The sequence below is a fragment of the Neomonachus schauinslandi genome, chromosome 13, assembly GCF_002201575.2.
Source record: "Neomonachus schauinslandi chromosome 13, ASM220157v2, whole genome shotgun sequence".
Classification (NCBI taxonomy): Eukaryota; Metazoa; Chordata; class Mammalia; order Carnivora; family Phocidae; genus Neomonachus; species Neomonachus schauinslandi.
Window position 1 is genome coordinate 11,514,571 of NC_058415.1, and position 24,660 is coordinate 11,539,230.

The window sequence follows — 24,660 nt, forward strand, 5'->3', positions numbered from 1 at the left end:
CCAAAGCAGGCAAAACGCAGTTACTTTTTCATGTAGAGCAACTGTAACTGGGGAAAAAAACAACAACAGGGAGGTAATGTTGGAATGAAATAGGTTGAACTTTACAACACAAGTGACTTCTGCTTGGTGATAACTTAGAAAGTTTGACTTACAAAATTTTACAAGTGGAAGAAATCTTGGCAATCATCTAGTCAAATGCCTTCATGTGTAGGGGAGGGAACTGAGACCCAGCGATGTCATGGAGCTTTCTCAAAGTAGCTTTCTCACAGCCCCCTGACAGCAGAAGGGGCCCCAAACTTAGATTTTTCCGCCTCCTTCCTGATACCAAATGTCTGTCCGTGTTTGCAAATTAATATGGCGGGCCTTAGGAAAGGAGGGCAAGAGTCATTGTCTTTGAATGTTTTTTCTTGTCTTTTTCTACATTGGTCAAAAAGCTGGTTGGTGGTAGAGCTAAGAGCTCCAACTAAGTGTCTTTTCACTTGTGTCTGGGCCTGGTCCGCTGTCCTGCACCCCAGCATCCAGGATTAGTGGCAAGAGGAGAGAGGGAACTCCGGACAGTGAGGTGGTGGAATGGTGCCATGGAAGGAATGTGGGAGAACCTTCTCTGGGAGCCAGAGCTGCGGTGAATGCAGAAGCAGGTGAGGCAGGCAGGGCCCCTCACTAGAGCTTCTCAGGGCTGCTGGGGGAGGTCCTGGCCCCCACCAGTCCATCATTTTACCTCGGTGACCTGCAACTCCCTGGCCAGGGACTCTTCTATCCCCATTTGCAGCTGGGTGTCCAGCTGGGTTTTGAGAGTGCTTCCATCCTGAAGACCTAAGGAGCTTTCCTGGCAGAAGGGCTGATGCAGAAAAAGCACAATGATCTGAAAGGCCACTATGAAGAGTTACAGAGGGCAAGGGGGCAGCCATCAGGTGTGGAAGGGGGGAGCTGCTGGCAGGTGGGTGAGTCCTGGGTACCTCATATGGCTGGGGTTTTTGTAATGGTTTTCAAATATACAGGGTTCTAAAGCGGAGGAGCTTAGAAACTACATTCCACGGTTCTGAGAGAGTGTGGGGAGAGAAAATGACATCTTGAGGTACTCCTAGATCTTGAAACATAGAGGCTATCTAGACAAAGAATGCTTAATCCAAACCTGAAAGTAAGCATTATATTTAAAACGATTCCCTTCCATAGATGGCTTTTATGATATTGAGGTATGTATCCTCCGTCCCTATACTCTGAAGAGTTTTGATCAAGAAAGGATGCTGTACGTTGTCAAATGCTGTTTCTGCATCTGTTGAGGAGGGGGAGATGAACCATGAGAGACGATGGACTCTGAGACACAAACTGAGGGTTCTAGAGGGGAGGGGGGTGGGGGGATGGGTTATCCCGGTGATGGGTATTAAAGAGGGCACGTTCTGCATGGAGCACTGGGTGTTATATGCAAACAATGAATCATGGGTCACTACATCAAAAACTAATGATGCAAAGTATGGTGATTAAAATAATACAATAAAAAAAAGTGAGAAAAAAAAATAACACGATTCCCTAAAATTTCAGTGCTTTAACCTGATGATAGAGATTCCTGAAAAATACGTAAATAGCCTCTGATGTCTCGGTCTGTAGTGCACTTTTAGTGTAGAGTCTTTCTGTGAAAAATAATCTAGGATTTACCTTTCGGATGTATAATCTTTTGAACTTCAGCTTATTCTTCTGTAAAAGGGAGGTAATGGTGTTAAGGTGAGAAATCAGTACTACAGATAATTGGACCTGGCACAAACTAAGCTCTTGAAACAATTACCACAGAATTTAAGGCAATATTATAGAACTATATAGCTCACCAAAGAAATGCTATTAGAAGCATTAAATACTAAAAATCAATCTTCTGGTATTAAGGAAACACCTAAATTCCACATTTTAAAACCCCTTCAGATAAATACTGGCATTGACGTTGCAGATCTTTTTGTTTCAAACTCTCTTGACGTTGTTTTTCTACGGCTTTCCAGAAATACGAAGAACTACCGAGCAGGTCGTAATAATACAGTTAACAATTACTGTGATGATCATTTCAAATAATTCCATTGCCAGGGGAGGGATGTCTTCACTCTGAGAGGACAGACTGATCATAGGAATTTAAAGAAAGGCCCTTTTTTTTTTTTTAGAAAATCCTTTTACCAACATCCCTCACCTTGGGCCTTGCACCTGATGATTCTAGCCTGTGAGAAGTGTTTAGGGCCTGCATGGAGAAAAGCACTGGAGATTGGCAAACAGCGCATCACTAGCAAACAATGCTTTTCATTGTCAGTCTGTAAAAATCACTGTCGTTTTGGCTTGTAAAATTATTTCTGTTGTCTGTAGGATTCTGTCACATGTAGCAATCACATCCTTTCCCTTTCTTCCTTCCACATCTTAGATCCCTGAGCATTGCCTGTTACATAACTATTATTTATTCTTATACAAACATATATACATATATGTATTTTTTCATAGATTTATGTATTCCTATAATGCATGTAGGGTATATGTTATGTACAGATCATGATGTCATCTGTTATAGGATGTACTTGAGATGTATATACTTACAAAATTCCCTCTGGCCCACTTACAGAGTTTATCTTGAAAGTTAAACTAAGAAGGGGCGCCTGGGTGGCTCAGGCATTAAGCGTCTGCCTTCGGCTCAGGTCATGATCCAAGGTCCTGGGGTCGAGCCCCGCATCGGGCTCCCTGCTCCGCGGGAAGCCTGCTTCTCCCTCTCCCGCTCCCCCTGCTTGTGTTCCCGCTCTCGCTGTGTCTCTCTCTGTTCTATAAATAAATAAATAAAATCTTTAAAAAAAAAAAAGTTAAACTAAGAAGAAGAAAAATCAAAGTGAGGGACATTTGAAGGGAGAGAGAGAACTAGGTGTCTTTCTTTTAAACCTGTTTCTATATCATTTATTATTTTCCTCACTCTGTTTTTTTTTTTTTTTTTTGTTACAGATCAGGAAACTTAATTATTTTAAAAAGTTACATGACTCATACAAATCTAAGCACAAATGGAAAAAATAAAAAATAAATGCAGGGATCCCTACTCCTGAAGGAAGTTTCATTTCTGGCTTTCTTCTTTTTATTTGGGTAAATGGGTAGCAATCAAGCCCTCCTGTGTTATGAAGTCAAAGAATATATGTCCTGAATGAATTAACTGCAGAACAGTAACCAGGGGACCTGCCAAAACTATCAGAGAGCCAGGCACTGGGTTCTTTCTCCTCCTTAGCTAAATACACTCTTCTTTTTATAACTGAAGAGGTCAGTTGGTGGAAGGAAGAGGAAATGTTGGAGGTGTCTTGGCGTAGGTGATAAAAGAACAGTAAGATCTTATTCACGGCTGGTGTTTGCAGAAGTATAGTAAGTTGTCCTACAGGTCTTTGCTTCCTTGAAGGAGTTTTAAGTATCCTCTCCTAATCCTTAAAACAGCAACAGCTCTGTGTGTGTGTGTCTGTCTGTCTGTCCATCCATCCATCCATCTGTCTTCATATGCAGCAAGAGCTTTGGGGGGACAGGAGACCAGGAGCAGGGCTAGGGTTAGTGGACTCTCCAATAGGCGGGGATAGTGTAAGTCCAGCAAGGATGGCGAAGAGAGCAAGATTGCTGAAGGGTTTCCTTGGGTGGGGAGGGCTCGGTTGCCCATCCTGCACCTGTCATAGGCAAAGCCAGTAGACAAGCCTAGATTCTCATTCCTTTTGTAAAAATTCCAAAATGGCGACATTATACTGAAACCTTTCTCCTTCGGCCCCACGTAGGATGCCTTTCAACTTAGTGCCAAGCTAGGTGTTTCTGTGCACCTGACCTGGCAGAGTTCTCTGAAAATATCTGCTGGGGACTTTCTGGGGTGAGGCTTGGCCCTGACCGACCTGGTCCACACCATGGATTTGCTGGTCAATGGAGAATACAAATAAAAAGAATAGAAGCTGGCTTGGTTTGGGCCAGGAAAGAGTCCCACACAGCCAAGTGAGTTCTGTGGTAGTCAGACCAGCCATAGAATTTAAGTTGGGCCTGTGCTAAATCAACTGGCAAAGCTGACATCTGTGTATTTCTGTGTCCAGTTACGACATTGGATGTGATGGTTGTGAACATGGACTTGCATAGAAGGGCCAACTTCGTCATTTCCTCACTGTGCAGCCTTGAATAAGCTTCTCTATTTTTTTTTTTTTTAGGATTTTATTTACTTACTTTAGAGCGAGACCACACAAGTGCAAGTGGGGGGAGGAAGGAGGGGCAGAGGGAGAGGGAGAGAGAGAATCTGACACGTACTCCTCGCCGAGTGTGGAGCCCGATGTGCGGCTTGATATCCCAATGCTGAGATCATGACCCGAGCCAAAATCAAGAGTTGGCCACTTCACTGACTTTGCCACCCAGACACCCCTTGCTTCTCTGTCCTTCTGAGCCTGTTTCATCGTAGGTAACTCAGGAGTAACAGTTTTACCTCTCGTGTAGTGTTGTGAAGATGATGCACATCAAGGAGAAGACACCTCTCATGCACTTAGTAGAACACCTAGATCACAGTAAGCTCTCCGGAGTAGCCAGCAGAACGGTGAAACGATCCCAGTATGCTCCGTTCATTCCCTTGCCCCCAGAAAGAAACGAAGCAGGGGTACGGCAGGAAACGGGCGGCCATCATGTACAACACTTGCAGCTACAGGTACCTGATCGCTTCCCACTACAGAGAAGGCCACCCTCAAGGGCCTCTCTAACCATACAGTGTACGACTCGAAAGGGGCAGGTAGAAGAACATCTTTATCATTGCTCGGTGTCTATGCCCAGGTGTGTTTCTCCACCTCTCTTCACCCCCAGGCTGCTGTTACATGTTCCCCCAAAGAGCCCCTCATCCCAATGCGCCAATTATGGAGCACATTTCTATTTGAAAAAAAAAAATTGTGCATCTGAGTATCAGTTCTTCTAAGGTACTATTTCAAATCTTAAAAACTAGAGATATGCAAAAGTGTATTAGAGTAAAAAAAAAATAAGAACCATCTCTTAGATGATAAGAATAGCTACCATTTCTGTGAAAGCTTACAATTTCAAAAAAACAAAAAAACAACTTCTAGAGCCGGCACAGATTTTTACTGCTTCAGAGTTTCCAAGGGCATTACTTTGAAATGCAGTTGAGCTTTAATTGATATAAAGTAATTGAGCATGGTTATTAGTATGTAACCATAAAGAAATGGAAATTATTAATTTAAAGGCAAATAATATAGCAAATACACAAAGGGGGGGTTCTCCCTTGTAGGTGATCAGGAAAATGGGAACCAAACCAGCAAGATGAGCACACATTAACAGTATTAATTGTAGCCGTGTTAGTGAGGGTTTGATGACAAGCATATTCTTCTACTCTGTTGGTGACAATATTGATGAAATCTCTTGTAGAATGCATTTTGGCAGTACCTTCCAAAAGTATAAATGTACGTTATCTTTTTCCCCAGCGTTCTAAGAATCTATGCTGCAGAAGTACACAAGAAAGAAATGGGCAGGAATATACAAGCAAGGGTATTCATTGCAGCATTATTTGCTATTAAAAAGAGAGAACATGGGACACCTGGGTGGCTCAGTCAGTTAAGCAGCTGCCTTCGGCTCAGGTCATGATCACAGGGTCCTGGGATCGAGCCCCACATCGGGCTCCCTGCTCCACGGGAAGCCTGCTTCTCCCTCTCCCACTCCCCCTGCTTGTGATCCCTCTCTCACTGTGTCTCTCTCTGTCAAATAAATAAAATCTTTAAAAAAAGGAGAGAGAACAGGAACCCTAATGGCTATCAATAGGAGAATAGATAAAACAGTTGTGTTACATACAAACCACAAAACTCTATGTAACCACCAAAAGCAATGAGAATTTGTATAGACAGACATGGAAGGCTATTGTGTGAAAAAAACAAACTGCCAGTAGAGCATGAATAGTAAGATCCATTTTTATTCTTTAATGGATATATATATACATACACACATATATAGGTATATATATGGATATGTATTTTTGATGGGTAGAGAAAAAATTCTAGAAGGACACGTACCAAAAAAAAAAAGAAAAAAATTAACCCCGAAGAAGACTGAGATGTTCACGTTTTACTGCCCTTTTTTTTTTTTTTAAGAGCAGTGCAGAAGAGAGATTTATTACCACGCTATACATTAGAGGTGGTGGGCAGGGTGTGGTAGGAGGAGCTGAGCGGTCACGTTTTGGGGCGTCTGCTGTCCTCTCTCTGCTCCCTCTCTCTCTCTGTCTTCCTGGGCCTGGATTCTGAGCTCCTCCTGCAGGCGATCCCTGGCGTGGACCACCTTTGACCACAGGTAGAAGGAGCCACCTACGGAGTTACCATTCATCTTGTAGTTCTGTAATCTCCTGCCGCAGGACCCAGGCAGAGGCACCGCCCACCACCTGCACACCCACATCCCGATGATCTGGGCGAGGTTTTTGGCCACAGGCACTTGGAACACAGGTTCCATGATGTATAAAAGCAAGAACTACAATGACTGTAGCTTCCACTGAGTTGAAGTTCGGTTCTCGCACGCGTAACAGTACAGAGGTGATTTACTTGCTCTGCGAAATCATCAGGGGTCCAGGTTTCTGTCTTGTTTTGCTGTCGTCCTCAACGTGCAGCTTCTAGATAGGGTCCAGGAGGGCTCCTTCATGTCCAGCATCCCCAGAGGTCACTCTCCTTCCTGTTAACAGTGTGACCTGGGAGCTGGACCCATCATTTCCTTGTATGGCACATGGGCCTGAAATTAGTCCCATGACTACACTTAGCTGCAAGAGAAGCAGGTGAAATACCCAGTTAAAATTTCTGGTACTGTATAATAGGGTTTCTTAACATTGGGCACTACTGATGTTTGGGGCTGGGTAATTCTTTGTCGAGGGGGCTTTGCTGTGCACTGTTAGGATGTTCGCAGCATCCCTGGCCTCTGTCCAAAAGATGTCAGTGGCACTCCCCAATTATGACAGCCAAAATTGTCTCCAGACACTGGCAGATGTCCCATGCGGGGCAAAATCAACCCTCATTGAGAACAACTGCTCTGTTAGAAGGGCAGATAGGTACTGCGGACAATTAGCATCATCAGCCATTAGCACTGTGATGTTCCCACCAAAGCAGTGCTAGGCACCGATGTAGTGTTTTACCTTTAAAATCAACAACTCCCTCGCGGGAAACATAATACTCTAAGACTAGGTGAAACTTGGTTTTTGTTGATTCTAGGCAGTGAAAAATGAACCCCTTTTTATTTTTGTCTTTTGCATCTAAACTTGTATTTGTATCAAATAAATAGTATTTTTTAATTCATTTATTTATTTTAGAGAGAGCACAAAAGCAGGGGGAGGGGAAAGAAAAAGAGAATCTCAAGCAGTCTCCCCGCTGAGCACGGAGCCTGACACAGGGCTCGATCTCACAACCCTGAGATCATGATCTGAGCTGAAATCAAGAGTTGGCTGCTTAACCGACTGAGCCACCCAGGCGCCCCAATAATATTTTTATTTGACTATACAAACAAATGAAACTTTCTCCCCTAGTGTGTATAAATGTGTTAAGGGTATTCTACTGTGCCACATTGATGATGAATATCTCAGAGTACACTGTAATATTTTGAAAGGATTAATATGGCAGCATTCATGATGCTGTTTTATCCTAAATCAAAAATTTCATCTGCAGTTGGTGGCATATCTCCTTTAAGGGCAATTAAGTGTGTATAATTTACCACTGCTGAACACCTTAAGAGTACAGTATTTTTCTGTTAATGAGAAGTATTTGCTTAATATGCTTTTCCATTCCAATGAGAGAATGCTTCACTGCCAACCATATAAATAAGGTTAGAGATCATTTAAAAGAAACCATGACACATGAAACACCTTATTTTTGCTCTGCCTTTTCCATCACATTTAGAGAATCAAACCTTCCTTCCGACACATGGATACACAGGGATTCTGTTAAAAGGCTGCTTAGTAATAAGAGAAAATCAAATATAAAGCGAATCTGTCTTGGGCATCTGACAAGGTTGTTTAGTGCCCAGTATGTCAAAATGACCTTGTTATGAGGCAGCTTCACCACCTGGAAGGTCTGTGTAGGCACAGGAAAGGACGTCATATCTCCAGCATTCTTATTTTCCAAAATGTAGAAGGCTGTAGAAATTATATCAGAAAAGTTGTTTCCAACCAGGAAAGGAACAGAATACTGCAAAAGTCATTTATGAAACCACATCTACTGGGGGGGGGGGGGGCGGTCATTGAGTCTAGCTGCTGTACAAACAGAGACTGCATGGAGAGACTAGTGGTAGAAGGGGGACCGGGGAGCAGAGGATGTTTGATTCTGGGAGTCACCGGAAGGGTCATAGACCTGCCCTAAATTTCATCCTAGGTCAGGGGAAGATCTAACCCCAGAATAAGTTTAGAGAGGCAATGGGAGACAAAAATAAAGTTGATTATGATTATGTTTCATGAGGGTGTAGCAGTTACATGGGTTTCTAGCACTGAGACCTCGACCTGAAAGAAAATGAAATTTAAAGAATGAGCAAATCGCAAACATCGATGTATTTGTGTGTATATATACATGTATATATTTAAATTCATCCCTTAAAATGTATTTATAAACATAGTAACAGTACCTTGATTGAAGGACATTTCTTTTCCTACACATAACAGAAAACTTAGAAAATTCAAGAACTGTAAAGCTTGAAAGTACAAATCACCTACTATTCTAGCACCCAGAAATAATCATACAGTTTGATATATTTCCTTCCTGTCCTGCTTTACTCTGCATATAAATACATTTGTGAAGTTTTCATTGTCAAATTTCATTCTGTGTATTTTACATCCTGCCTTTTTAAACTAACATTTTATTTTTCGAAGTTAAAGGCACATTTTAAAAATATGGTTTAAATGATGACATAATTTGACTGGAGTTTATCGATTAATTTTGTCAAGCATTCAAGATCCAGATTTGGACTTACTTATGAATCAATGATATGAGAGAGAAAAGAACAGAAAATTTAACCCAGGGGCGCCTGGGTGGCTCAGCCGTTAAGTGTCTGCCTTCGGCTCAGGTCATGATCCCGGGGTCCTGGGATCGAGTCCTGCATCGGGCTCCCTGCTCAGCCGTGAGCCTGCTTCTCCCTCTCGCTCTCCCTCTGCCTCTCCCCCTGCTTGTGAACTCTCTCTCTCTCTCTTTCTCTGTCAAATAAATAAGTAAAATCTTTAAAAAAAAAAAAAAAAGAATTTAACCCACAGCTTTTGATGTCCCAGCAAGTTGTAACATTCCTATTACCAAATGAAAGAGCCACTTGGTTGAGATTTTCGTCACTCCTTTCTTCAAATTCTCTTTTCTCGGTTTCTCTAAAGCCATATTTTCCTGATTTTCTTCCCACTTCTGTTGTCAGTCCTACATCACCACCAAAGGTTCTCCTTCCTGTCTAGTCTCTAAATGTTTCACCAGGCTCAGGGCCCTTCTAGAACACTCCCCTGTCTCCCTGCATTACTCGTCTGGCTCCTTGGTTTTCCATACCTTTTATATGCCAAAAACACTCAGATTCAAACTTTCAGCCCAAACCTCTATTATAAGCTCCGGACTTGTATCTTAACATCTCTGAGTGGAGTCTTATTGGCATCTCAAACAGGACCCTTGAGCTTCCCCCAGAAATATGTTCCTCCTCAGTCTCCTCACCTCAGCCGAGCACCCTCTGTCCTCTCAGCTCATCCAGAGCAACGCCAGGACTTTTGGGTACTTTGCTCGCCCTCATTTCTAGCTCATAGCAAGTCCTAGCACCTTCCAAAATACCTCTCACACTCATCTCCTCTGTCCCTCTCCTCATCTCTGTGAACCACGGTAACAGTCCCCTAACTTCTTTCCCTCCACTGGGCAGCCAGAACGATCCTTTTCAAATTAGGATGCTGGTTCCTTATCAAAACAGAGAAACCCTTAGCATGGCCTGGAGGGCCCAGATCTGGAGCCACTCTGTCTCTCCAGCCTCTAGTTCTGGCACCTTCCCTGTGGGCCACTGCAGTTTACGCCGATGGTCTGCTTTCGAGTCCCTGAACCGCTGCTCGTCTCCGCCTGGAAATCCATGCCCCTGACCTCCTCATGGGATTCTCAGTCCCTTGAGGGCCAGGACTCTGGCCAGGCCACTTGTGTATTGAAGGAGGGCGCCTGATGACTGGTCTTTCTCACCTTTCGGGTCTCTGCCCATGTACCATTGCTCAGGGACAGAAAGTTCTCAGGTCTTTGTTAAATGAATGCACAGCATCTGCCTGAATGGAGTTCTGAGGAGAGCTCTTCTCTTTGCCTGAGGCAACCCCAGAGAAAATGCTAGAATCAGTCCTGAAGTAAAAGAGAATGATCTGCGGAATAACGGGGCCCTCTCAGTTGGCTTCGCCCAATCCCTAGACCTTGTATGCAGGTTACTTACATGGAAAAAGGACTTTGCAGATGTGATCCAGTTACCCATCTTTGGCTGGGGAGATTCTCCTGGATTCTATTTGCTACTGCAGCAACAGGAAACTGACATAAAGCGGGACTGGACAAATGGTTTGAATGATCTGAAGGTGAGAGGTAGCCCCAATCCCTCTCAGAAGGCTTTAGGTTGCCCACCCACAGAGTTTCCCATTTCTATAGTCCCAGGACCCATTTCATGCATTCTGTCCCTCTTTCTTTTCCCATAATTCTATCAGAAGAAGCCTATGTCTCTGTTGTTGAGTATAGGTCCAGAGACTGGGCCGGGCAAAGGATACCCAGGACTTAAGTTGGGGGTTCTCCCTGTTGGATGAGAATTGCCTTCTCTCACTATGAAAAGGTATTACTGAGCTAGGTGTTTGTGGCCCAGTCTAAGGCACCTTGGCAGGGAACATCTCCAATTTAGAATTAGACTCTCTAGATCTGCGTGTGGGTTTTGGAAAAACAGACCATCTGAAAAAAGAGAGCACGTTGGACCCCCTCCTTGGGAAAAAGGCGCACAAACAGAAAATGTCATATGTGGTTGTTAGGGGTTCATGGACCTGTAAGGTGAGCTTGCTCAAAGGATAGAGTGTGGATGTGTGTGTGTTTTTGTGTGTGTGAGTGTGTGTCTGTGTGTGTCTTTGTGTTGGGGGTGGGGATCTCTTTTTATATCAGGAATAATGCCGTCAGACGGGCTTCCGGGTCAAGCTAAAGGGTTTGGGCTTAATCCTGCAGTGAGGACACCATGAACCCATTAGAGGGTTTCAAGCAAGGTGGTGACACGATGAGATCTGTACTTCTGATAAAAATCACTGTGGCATCATCTGTGTTGGCTATAATCCCATAATTAGTTCATCAGAACACCTTGGAAGGGAAAATGCTGTGGACAAGAAATGTTTTCGTACTGGGACGCCTGGGTGGCTCAGTCGGTTAAGCGTCTGCCTTCAGCTCGGGTCATGATCCCAGGGTCCTGGGATCGAGTCCCGCATCGGGCTCCCTGCTCCGCGGGGAGCCTGCTTCTCCCTCTGCCTCTGTCTCTCTCTCTGTCTCTCATGAATAAATAAATAAAATCTTTAAAAAAAAAAAAAGAAATGTTTTCGTACTTCCTTTTCAAGCCAGTGATATCTGGTGGCCTATTAAGTGATCCGGTTTCATAGACAATGTACTGAAGAAAGCCGTTTCCTGTAACCAATGTCACCTCATTTAAATCTTACTGTTGTCGACACTGGGGAGGGTATGTGCTCTGGTAAGCGCTGTGAATTGTGCAAGACTGTTGAATCTCAGATCTGTACCTCTGAAACAAATAATGCAATATATGTTAAGAGAAAAAAAGGAAGAAGAAGAAGATAGCAGGAGGGGAAGAATGAAGGGGGGGAAATCGGAGGGGGAGATGAACCATGAGAGACGATGGACTCTGAAAAACAAACTGAGGGTTCTAGAGGGGAGAGGGGTGGGGGGATGGGTTAGCCCGGTGATGGGTATTAAAGAGGGCACGTTCTGCATGGAGCACTGGGTGTTATGCACAAACAATGAATCATGGAACACTACATCTAAATCTAATGATGTAATGTATGGGGATTAACATAACAATAAAAAAGAAATCTTAGTGTTGTCAGGATCACTACTCCCCTGATGGTAGGTTCCATAGATGTTTAGTTGTATTGTTACTGGCAGGATGAGTAGCTCATGGTGTCAGTACTTTCAGCTTTGGTCAGATCCGTCTCCAGCAGAAGAATTCAGGCACACACAGCTGTGTATGATGGAGCACTGAACCAGCGGCCTTGGAGACCGCGGTATCATTCCTGGCTCCACCACGTACCAGCCAAGAGGTTTAGAGCCAGTTACTCTCCCAGAACCACAGTTTCTTTATCTATAAAATCAGCTTTATTTTTTTAATGACTTTGTTTATTTATTCAAGAGAGCAAGTTTGGGGGAAGGAGCAGAGGGAGAGGGACAAGCAGGATTCCCTCCCTAGTGCGGAGCCCAACACGGGACTCGATCTCAGGACCCTGAGACCGTGAAATGAGACGAAACCAAGAGTCGGATGCTTAACCGACTGAGCCGCCAAGTGCCCCTATATAAAATGGGCTTTATAAACCCTCCTTATACATAACAATTGGGAGGATCAAAATACAATCATTAAAAGATAGTGCTTTGAAAAATAGAACCTGGGGCGCCTGGGTGGCTCAGTCGGTTAAGCGACTGCCTTCGGCTCAGGTCATGATCCCGGGGTCCTGGGATCGAGCCCCACATCGGGCTCCCTGCTCTGCGGGGAGTCTGCTTCTCCCTCTCCCCCTCCCCCTGCTTGTGTTCCCTCTCTCGCTGTGTCTCTCTCTGTCAAATAAATAAATAAAATCTTAAAAAAAAAAAAAAGAAAAATAGAACCTTTGGCACAAACGCAAGCTGACCTTCATTTCTCCTTTTAGTATTACCCTCATCCCTGCACAAGTTTGCGTTAGGAAAGAGGAGCTATGAGACTAAGTGTCGGTGGTTTGCTTTTGTGATGTTCTCTGGTTCTTTGTCTGAGTATGAAATGCTTGAGAGGTTTTTCTAGTATCCAGGCAACACGCTGCTGCCACTTAGGCCGTGCAAAGTCCTGAATTAAAAATAGCCTGTTTCGCTGTGTTCTGAAATCTAGAACTATATGTTTGGAAGGAGTCCGAGGTCCCTGTTGGAGCTGGAAGGGAAAAATGGTCATGTCCCAGCGCTGTTAGAAGCTATGCAAAGTCTTGCTGGGAAACCTGGAGAGGCTGGGTGTGTACGAAGCCATCCACCTGTTACTGGCCCCCTGGTCTGTTGGTGGGTATCCTCAAGGAAGGAAGAAGGGCTTGTGGCTCACATTTGGCAGGGAAAGAACTCTTCTAGAAGAGCAACCACCAGCACTACACACAGAAGGTTCTTCCTCAGCATCATGGTTTACTCATCGCTAAGCAGAGACACTCCGAGTAACATTTCAGTTTTAGAGTTTTAAAACACATCTTGTTCCAGAGTGGCTGTGTTAGAAAATACGCCAACACCGCCCGTCACCGTGCCTCACGTCCCCTGGGAGGACTTCCGGGGATGGAACCTTTACTGCTGGTGACTGAAGAAACCACATGCTTGAATATGATCAGAATATGATCAGACATTTCCACGAAGTAGGCAAGATGCTTTTTAATTCTACGCAAATGCATCAGTGCTACAGCCTTTAATTTTACATGGAGATGGGGAGGAGGAGACCTCAAGGTGTGGTCCCTCCCTCAACAGCAAAATACCTCCTGATGTTTGTACCGCCCCACGTTACTAGTAGTGACCTTAACAAGTGACATTAACCAGTCTTTATACTGGTTTTCCAAGTGGTTTACAGCTTTTCCTAGGCTTACTCATGGCTGGGTCGGACTAGAAGCAAATAAAACATTTTATCCCTATTTTATCAAAAGGAATGGCCCCCACGGAGCTACTTCCTTTGCTGAGGTCAAACAGCTAGACTTTAACGGGACCTTCTGACTTGGATTCTAGGCTCGTTTTAGAAAAAAACAGATGTGCAAACAGGGTGGGCTTTGCAGCGAGAATCTGCCACGTGCTAGCAACGTGACTGGGGCGAGTCACTTAACCTTGTTGTGCTTTAAATCCCCACCTGGAAATGTGATTGTTGCTTGAAAGGGTCCTTGAAAGGATCATATGAGTTGAGAGATTTTGAGGTTAGAGGCCATGGTGTAGTTGCTTATAACTTGGAATCTGGAGCCAGACTCCCCAGGTATGAGTCCCCAATCCCAGGTCTTCCTTAGCTGTGTGACCCAGTGTAAGTCACCAAACCTTCCTGAGTCAGTAAAATGGAGGTAGCAATTTATAGGGTCCCGCTTTATAGGGTCCTTGTGAAGATAACAGAGTTCGAATAACCAAAAGCACTTACAACAGTGCCTGCCATTCAGTGAATGCTCTATAAGTATGTGCTATGATTACTCTAGTTTGTGATCGTGATGGTTGTATATCAAGTGTCTGGCACAAAGAGTTGATCCCAAAAATATTAACTTGTATTACACTTTCCACAGTTTGTCCCATCAGAGCTCTTGAATTTCACGGAGCCTGAAAGGAAGGCAGTAGGATCACAAGTGTGTTTGGGGGTTTAACATAAACAGATGTCAGCGGGGCCCTTTCCAAAATCTTACTCCTTTGGGAACTCAAAATTTAATCTTATGCCATGAGAGGAAGATTTTTATGGTGCTCCTTAGAACAAGAGCAAATTCTTGAGCCTCACCCCAGACTCCCAGAATCAGAAAGCCTGGAAATGTGACCCATCCATCTGTTCTTGGTTTTGGCTTTGGTTTGCAATGCCCATTGACTTTTTTTTAAGACCATTGTTTTAGAGTAGTTGTAGGTTAACAGAAACATTGAGAAGGTACAGAGGTTTTCCATGTGCTCCCAGCCCCCCACACATGCATGGCCTCCCCATTGTCACCATCCCCCACCAGAGTGGTGCATTTGCTACAGTTGATGAACTTGCATCGACACATCATAGTCCCCCAAAGTCCATGGTTTCCAATGTGTTTCACTTTTTTTTTTTTTAAGATTTTTATTTATTTGACAGAGAGAAAGACAGCCAGAGAGGGAACACAAGCAGGGGGAGTGGGCAGAGGGAGAAGCAGGCTTCCCGCCGAGCAAGGAGCCCGATGCGGGGCTCGATCCCAGGACCCCGGGATCATGACCTGAGCCGAAGGCAGATGCTTAATGACTGAGCCACCCAGGTGCCCCCCATTATGGTTTACTCTTGATTTTGGGTGTTCTGTGGGTTTAGACAAATGTATAATGACGTGTATCCATCATTACAGTGTCATACAGAGTATTTTCCCTGCCTGAAAACCCTCTGTGCACCCCCTTTCTTCCCCCAGCCCCTGGCAAGCCCTCCCCCAGCCCCTGGCAGCCAGGGCTTTTTTTACTGTCTCCGTGGTTTTGCCTTCAGTCTGTTTTAACAAGTATCCCAGAGATTCTCATGCTTTCTCAAGTTTGAAAATACCAGATATAGACTCCTACTACTTTGACCACCTTCTGTTGCCTGGGGTCGGGGAGGAGGGTAGTCAACAGAAAATTGGGTACTCCATCTGTAGGAGAGGTGTTCCAGCCCAAGGAGTAGTAGATGACTGAATTAAGTAGAAATACAGATAGTTCCAGAAAGCAGTCAGGTGTGCGGATGGGGAGGGACAAGCACTTTGAGAGCACATGACTCTGTTGATAGGTCTAGAACAGAATGCTTTGGGGTGTTGGGTCCTCTGGAAAGTGCTGATGTCATATCTTATGCCATACTGCTCTGAGTGATGGATAGGAGAAGGAATGCCTTTGGAATTTTTATGCGAGGTTAAAATGAACAAAATCCATTTCAGCCTTCAGAAGTCAGAGCTCTTGGTACAAAAGGTCACTAATGCCAACTGGTAGCATTGCAGAGCTCTGAGAGGGAGAATTAAAATAGCAAACTTTTTGTTTTTGAAGCACTAGTTGCACTGGGGGCTTGAGTGCTAAGTCTTTTGCCATCCTGCTGCCCCGGGATCTTAAGTAAAGAGCATGGGGATAAAGAAAAACAAGCCATTCTTCTGCCTCCTGGAGGGAAGAGGGTGGGGAGTTGTCCTCAGATGAGGGGTGATGTAATATTTGCAGTGGGGTGAGCAAGCCACCAGATGATGACTCCGTAGGGAGAGGGGTTGTTTCCATTTGTGTAGTGGAAGTGGCTGGTCGGTACTGATTGATCATGACCTCAAGTTTGATCCTTGATCCTCAGATTTCCTTAAATATGGAGATAATCCATTCTAAAGGCTTCAAAACTGTCTCTATGCGTAAGACTCTCAGACCTTTTAAACCTGTTTGGATGCTGTTCCATGATCACAAACAAAGGACATGCAGAACCAAGCTAATGTTGTACAACCTTTCCACCCCACCCCCAAGACCAGGGACCTCTCCCACAGTGCGGTCATCCTCGCTCACCCAAGATTGAACCCCAAACAAACCACCTCTAGCATGGGGCTAGGTCCCCAATAATCATTTGTTGACTTTGCCTGAAATGACCACACTTTTACAACCATTATGAAGAATGCCTTCTAATTTTCCTAAATGGAGTTATTCTGCTATTTCTCCTATTATGTTGGTTAAAACTATGCGCACACACACACTACACACATGTATGTATATGTATGTACACACGTATGTATACACATTATTTCCTAATTTAATATTATGTGTATTTAATTATGGAATGATACTGGGAAAGTGGTAAATTGGAAATATTGGTATGCTGGTGCTATGTGCTACACAGATCAGTGCAGGCAATTTTGCTGATGGATCCATGGTAACACCAGTAAGCCATTCCCAAATTAAATTTTATTCACAGACTCAGATTACTTTTTGCTCTCTCATTTCTTGCGAAGATACCCTACTCTTCGTGACCCATAGGTGTGTTCTAGAGCTTCAGATTTTTAAAAAACGTGACTGTGGCATTTCTTTTGGTAGAAATTAAAATGTTATGTATTGAAAGTGTCCTACCAAATTTCTAAGTTCTTACTAAAAGGAAGGTGGAGATTTGGGAATGTAATTTGACCTTAGAAATATCTGTAGGGGGCGCCTGGGTGGCTCAGATGGTTAAGCGTCTGCTTTCGGCTCAGGTCATGATCCCAGGGTCCTGGGATCGAGTCCCGCATCGGGCTCCCTGCTCAGCAGGGAGCCTGCTTCTCCCTCTGCCTCTGCCTCTCTCTCTCTCTCTCTCTCTTCCTGTCTCTCATGAATAAATAAATAAAATCTAAAAAAAAAAGAAAAGAAAAGAAATATTTGTAGGAAACATTACCATAAAAATAATTTCATATCAAGAAGGGTCCTTAATATTCGGAATTAGACTCACCATCAAAAGGAGCATCCTGTCGTCTTTCCAAACCCAGCTTCACGTTGCTTAGGGACAAGAAAGAACATCTGACCTCAGTCTCCTATTTTTGCTGCTTGAACGAGACCTTGACCATGGAGGTTAACCTTGACCCTTGTTTTCTTTGCAGACTGCATCATCTGCTATCAAAGGTGCTATTCAACTGGGAATAGGATACACAGTGGGGAATCTCACTTCCAAGCCAGATAGAGATGTCCTCATGCAAGACTTTTATGTAGTGGAAAGCGTGTTCCTGCCGAGGTAAGAACATTTCCGTTTGTGAGGATGTCCATGCTAAAGAACGTGCCTGGTGGCATCTTCACGTTGAAGACTTGCCTGCCAGCGCATGCTTACGTGTCCACACTGGGCCTTTAGCTGGCCCAGAAGCAGTGCCGATGATGGTTACTTTCTGCTGCCTCAGGTGGCTTGCGTTTTTCTATATGGAGAAGGGAAGTAGGTTCTGTCCTGTGGGCCACTTGTAATTAGTTACGATAATGCCTGGAAGATCGCGTGAAGACAGACTCTGAGAGTCAGCAGGAAAGAGTGCAGTAGTCACGGAGTAATGTCTGCATGGGTTCAGACAAAGAGGGCATTTTGGAAGCAGCAGCTGGTGCCAGGTCATTGCCTCTTCCCCCAATTTCAAAGACAGGTTGGGGGCCCACAGTTGAGCCTCCTATCGAAGCTCAGTCATGTAGCTAGCTCTTCCTTTGTGATGACTTTGACTTAGCTTTCCTCCAGAGAACTTAGGAGAATCCTGCTATTTTGACACCATATTTGCAAAAACACCCCAGTTAACCATACATGTTACCTCCAGCTTTATTGTATTTTGGGGGAAGATCAATTCAATAAATAAATCTGAGGCACATGGTGGTGGTGGTTGAGCAACAGGGTGAATGCCTTCAATCCCACAGAACCGTATACTTACACATGGCTTAAATGGGAGCCCTACATTACGTATTCTTTACCAAAATAAATAAATTAAAAATTTTAAAGCCTAGCACTAACTTAATATAGGAAGACACGTAATCATGATTAAATTGGAAATGTCACTGCTGCTGACAGGATTTTTCAAAGAAAATTGGTCTAGCAAATGTAAATACAGATACTTGATTTGGGGGCTTAGGGCAATTATTTTGTCTTTGGGGCAATGAGGACTGACTTGTAAGGCACGTTGCTATTCTAAAACAAGTGTTTCTCTCCCAAATAAGCCCCTTTTGTTATCAGTTATTACTGGGCTTGGGTGAAAATGGCTGGGGTGAGCCTTGGACCGTCGGGATCTGCATTGCATTTTTTTTTTTAAGTCTTCGGGGAAATGACTTGTGTATATCTCCATGTCCAGGTGTCAACTGTCTGGAAATCAAACAGCCTAGTTTTGGTTTAAATGCTCTTTGTTGAAAAACACAGAACTATCAGAACTTTTGAAGTTTGCTTCCCTAGGGTCCTTAGCAGCCCCCAGAACTAGTTTCCAGACAGAAGATGGACAACCCAAGGCCTAAGATGTAATCCTGTTTACTCTTGACACTGTTCATCTTTCTATAGTTGGAGATTGTCCTGTGTGGTTTTATTTTTTTTAAGATTTTATTTATTTATCTGAGCGAGCGAGAGAGTGAGAGAGAGAGCATGAACAGAGGGAGGGGCAGAGGAAGAGGGAGAAGCAGGCTCCCCACTGAACAGGGAGTCCGACACGGGACTCGATCCCAGGACCCCGGGATCATGACCTGAGCCAAAGTCAGGTGCTTCACTGACTGAGCCACCCAGGTGCCCCTGTGTGTTTGTTTTTAACACTCTGTTTATCATTTCCAGAAAGTATGTATTAACTACATTTTTTCTCTAGAAAGTCAGGATGTCATGAGTTTATCTGAATCTTTTGGAATGATCTGTTTGGTTCATAATTGCTGTAAACGTGCTTGCGAGATGTTCTGGCTCTCATGGTCTTCTAGAACCTCTACCCACACATTTCAGCCGGATTTTTTTTTTTAATTTGGCTACGAAGAACAAGAGTAATGAAGGTCTTTTGTGGGAGGCTAGCTGGCGGTGAGTGCAGGGAGCTGAGAGCAGTTACAGCTGCAGATGGGTGGATAAAGAAGAGCAAGGTGCTCCATCCCCACTGGTCTCTTCTACCCAGAGTGTCTGATCAACAGAGCCAACTATGGATGGGCCCCAGGGAAATCATGGCCCAAATGCGTAGTCCACAGACCTGCAGCATCAGCATCACCTGGAACTTGTTAAAAATGTATATTCTTGGGCTCCACCCCAGATCAACTGAATCGGGAACTTTGGGGGTGAGACTGAAAAATCTGTTGAACAATCCCTCCGGGTGATTCTAAGCACATAATTGAGAACCACTGAGCTCTAGCACATTACTTCCCATGTTACAGAGATAATCTTTCTAGTAGATACCAAATTTTGTTCTTGAAGTTATTACATGATTTTTGCAACTAATAAGACTCCAAATGATTTTTAAATTAATACCTAACATTTCAAAATTATATCCATTTGGCAACTAAATTAAACACGACACTATGAGATACCTTACAACAAGGAGCATGTAAGTAGGTCTTCGTAGGCACATAGGCACTTTCTCAGTGCCATGAATCCTTTTGTTCAGGGATGATTTATTAAAAGTATACTGCATCTTTCTGATTAAGCCAACATGAGGTCTTTTTTTCACCTTTTTCTTCAGGAGTAGGAAAGCCAACATTGTCCATGCCTAGAATTTGTGTCTTTTTTTTTTTTTTTAAGATTTTATTTATTTATTTGCGAGAGAGCACAAGTGGGGGTGGGGCGGGGGTAGGGGTAGAGGGAGAAGAGAAGCAGACTCCCCGCTGAGCAGGGAGCCCAACATGGGGCTCGATCCCAGGATCCCGAGATCATGACCCGAGCTGAAGGCAGACGCTCAACGACTGAGCCAGCCAGGCACCCCTAGAATTTGTGTCTTTGACCTTCACTCTCTATGCCAGGATAGCAGCACCAGCCCCTGCCTGGCAGACAAGTAGCTGGGGGGAGGAAGACCTAGCTAGCTGAACCTCTTTAGAAGAATCCACTGTCACATTTTAAATATATCATTTTTTATATCTTATTTAAATTCAATTAATTAACATGTAGTGTATTACTAGTTTCAGAGGTAGAGGTCAGTGATTCATCAGTTACATATAAGACCAGTGCTCATTCCATCATGTGCCCTCCTTAATGCCCATCACCCAGTTACCCCATCCCCACACCCACCTCCCCTCCAGCGACCCTCAGTTTGTTCCCTAGAGTTAAGAGTCTCTTGGGGTTTGTCTCCCTCTCTGATTGAAATATATCATTTTAAAGTATGTATCGCTTTTCAATGTCAATATGACATGAAGCATTTGATTCAGTCAAGAATTTCTTCTAGCAAATACTATATTGTTTGTTTAACATATGTACTCTGGATGTATTTACATGAGCACAGAAGACACTGTCTTGAGTCTTGCCTCAGTTTCCTTATCTGGACTGTGTCTTCATTAGTTTAGCAAAGGGATTGGGCCAGCATTTCTCAGCGGAGTTGCTACTGGCTATTATGGATAAGACCGTTCTTTGTGCAAGACTGCACATTTCAGGATATTTGTCACCCCCAGGCCATGCCGGTAATAACTCCTTGTTACTCTCTCAATCAGAATGCTCCCACAAAGTGATGAGCAAATTCAGTATCTTTCCATGGCGATGGTTTTATGGATATAGACACATGTGAAAATTAACAGACTATACTTTTATCGTATGTCCATGACACCTCAATAAAGCTGCCAGAAAAAGTTCCCGCCCTACCCACCCATACTTCTCCACCTGCCTGGAGACAGGAGTAGGGGGGAGGTGGGCAGGACTGTCCCCGGTTGTGAGCAGCTGAGCGGTCTGAAAGGTCTAATGATTCTAAAATGCGAAGAGTCTATCTGGGTCATAGAGAAAACTAATTGCTTAGGGCGCCTTGACATGTTCTAATTCACTACCATAGTGAAGCTGCAGGATCTGTTTCCCTTAGCAACGAAATGCATTGTGTTATTTATTTAAAAGTGGCTCGGCGTCATTTTTAGATATTACGTATTTATTCTCCAGATGATTTCATTTTGGAGGTAGAAAAGCCTCTGGACTTGAGATTTGAAGGATGGTATAAAATCCCTTTCAACAATCTGATTCTTCCAAATTCCAAAGATTTGGAATCTTTGGAATCCAAAGATTCTTCCAGTCTTCCAAAATCAAAGTAGATGAGTAAGAGGACGGTGACCGTATCTTCATCTTTTGACCCCAGATTCCCTGCTGCACTCAGAAACTCAAAGTTGTCGATACGTTTTCATGTGTAAATGAGATGAGGAAAAAAGAGGATGTTTTATGTTTTGCCTTGTAAACAGGAACCTGAGGTGGCAAAAGGAGGCAAAATTGATGAGTACCAACTACGAACCACCGATAGTTTTGATAGAATATTTATGTAACATATAGTATTAAATTATTGTTTTTACCTTTCACCTTTCCTGAAAAAATCCATTTTGCCTAGAAGTAGCTAAGGCCCTGAGGCAGTAAGTGGCTTGACCCAAAGCTATACAACCAGTAAATGGTCGAGGCAGGATTTGAATTCAGGGACGGCTTGCTCCAGAGTTTTGGTTTTTCCTTACACTGTGGTAGTAAAGCACAGTAACAGGATTTCTGCTTTTTTGAATCAGAAAAGGACCCAGCTTTTACCTCAGAATTATCAACATAAAGCTGTCTCTCCAGCCCCTTGACAAGCAGCGTTAATATTTTCCTCTGCTCCCCTTCAGAAGACACCATCACTGCCTTCCCTGCAGGGGAGAATATGGCTTGAAAGCTGGCAGTAAAAATTTATATATCTTTCCACATTCAAGAATAATCATCTACCTAAAGAATTTATAAAAGTCTTCTGCATCTTATCTCTTCACATATGAAATAGAGTTCAGTTGGCTGTAAGAATCATCACAGAACACAGATTGTCCGCAGGTTTGATGTCTGCACTTTTGGGGATTTATATGAGTGGCCAAAGGATACCCTCATTGGGCAGAGAATTACACAAAACTACCGTAAGGGTGAGACAGTTTTCTAAATGGCAAGCAAACATATTGGTCAACGGTTCATATGAGCGTTGCCAGATTTCCGTGCTGAATGTTATTTATGGTTTTGATAGATTAGCCACATATAGCTGCATTTCAAGGACTGCTGACATAAACTCGTCCAAAACTTATCTATATACACCATGGGTCAGTGTACTATAGCCCACGGGACCAATCTGCCTCCCTGCCCCTTTTTGTTAATAAAGTTTTATTGGAACACAGCCATATCCACTCATTTACATATCGTCTGTGGCCGCTTTCTCACCACAACAGTAGAACTCTGAGTAGTTGCAGCAGAGACTGAAAGGATTGCCAACCCCGGTCAGTACAGGCATTCTGTACCACGTCTTACGGAGATGTGGACAACACACGAAGCTGCCAGAAAAGTCCTCCCTGCTCTGGGCGCCTGGGTGGCTCAGTCGTTGGGCGTCTGCCTTCGGCTCAGGTCATGATCCCGGGGTCCTGGGATCGAGTCCCGCATCGGGCTCCCTGCTCGGCAGGAGGCCTGCTTCTCCCTCTCCCACTCCCCCTGCTTGTGTTCCTGCTCTCGCTATCTCTCTGTCAAATAAGTAAAATTCTTTAAAAAAAAAAAAAAAAAAAAGTCCTCCCTGCTCTAAAGAGGAGATGTAGCCTTTGCCGGACAAGCCAAATAGTGTGATGTCCCTTCAAGTCAAAACTCTTTAAATATTTGTTTAACATTTATTTAGTGGTGGGGATGGGGAGAAACTGATTTCCTCTTAATAAAAGGTACATACCTCTTCCTTTAGTTCAAAATAAGAGGTTTCTTGCACGTACTGAGTATTACATAACATTTTAACTTATTTGAAATAGCCTTCCAAACACAATTTCCCTCGATGGGACCCACTGCTTGGGAGGTTTAGCATTTAAATAGCCAGTGATACCACGTGTTTCTGGTGACAGCCCACAGTGCATTATTTGGCTTTGAACTTTAAGCTGCTTTCAGCTACTGATTTTTTTTAATTTAATTTTATTTTATTATGTTATGTTAGTCACCATACATTCCCTCATTAGTTTTTGATGTAGTGTTCCATGATTCATTGTTTGCATATAACACCCAGTGCTCCATGCAGAGCGTGCCCTCTTTAATACCCATCACCAGGCTAACCCATCCCCCCACCCCCTCCCCTCTAGAACCCTCAGTTTGTTTCTCAGAGTCCATAGTCTCTCATGGTTCCTCTCTCCCTCCGATTCCCCCCCTTCATTTTTCCCTTCCTTCTAATGTCCTCCATGCTATTCTTACGTTCCACAAATAAGTGAAACCATATGATAATTGACTTTCTCTGCTTGACTTATTGCACTCAGCTACTGATTTTTAAGGACTGGGCTGTCGGCTGGCTGGCTGGCCTCAAAAGATAGTGTGGTCTTGCATTGCACAAGGCAGCACACGTGTCTCTCTGCCGGAAGTGCTCGGCAGGAGGGTGACGGCCAGCAGGGACTGTGTCTTTGGCTTTGCTTTCCTTTGTTCTCCCATTGAAAAGCACTATCTAATTTGGCAAGAGAGTGGACCGATTGCTATTTCACTGGTTAAATCCAGAGTCATAAGGGACTCCACTTGCCTGAATTGGCAGAGGAAATGAGTAACACCTAAGTCTGCTTCTGCAGACCCTGACTTACAAAGGTCCAGTTTGAAGAGTAGGTGCCACCATTTTTTTGTTACTGGACTCTGGAGTCCCTTGTCCAACCATATTGCTGCTCAAATCCTGCTTGTCTCTCTAGCACCATCTGCACATGAAGACAGAGCACCCGTTACTTAGCCTGCTGTTTGTGGTCATGCTTGCAGAGATGATGAATTTCATGTTTCAGCTTGGCTGGGCTAAGGGATGCCTCATGGCTGATAAAACAGTATTTTTGAGGGTGTCTGTGCTGATTTCTCCAAAGGAAGTTTGCATTTGAATTAAGACCTGGACCCAAGATCACCTCACCAATTTGTTGGAGGCATCATCCCATCTGTTGAGGGCCTGTGTGGAACCCAAAGGTAGAGGGAGGGCAAATTGGCTCCCAGCTTGAACTGGACAGGGATCTACTCCTGCCCTCAGACATTAGCACTCCTAGCCTCTGGGCCTGCCAGCTCAGACCGGGACTTACACCATTGGCTGTCCTAATTCTCAGACCTTTAAGCATGAGCTGGAACTAACTGCAAACTTTCCTGGGTCTCCAGCTTACAGAGGGCAGATTGTGGGACTTCTCACCCTCAATATTATCACGTGAATGTGTCTTTCACCCAGGAGCTGCTGACTCGGTCCTTTTGCCCACAGACCCCAAACCCATT

The 24,660-nt window shown here is 44.0% G+C and overlaps 1 protein-coding gene across 1 annotated transcript in view; it reads left to right on the top strand.

Moving 5' to 3' along the window:
• The window catches only part of PIP5K1B (phosphatidylinositol-4-phosphate 5-kinase type 1 beta), a 297,843-nt gene that overhangs the window by 146,365 nt on the left and 126,818 nt on the right, over nucleotides 1-24,660 (top strand). The window contains exon 4 of the mRNA XM_021694307.2: nucleotides 17,423-17,553. Coding sequence (XP_021549982.1) covers nucleotides 17,423-17,553 — 131 coding nt within the window. The remainder of the gene's footprint in view (nucleotides 1-17,422; nucleotides 17,554-24,660) is intronic.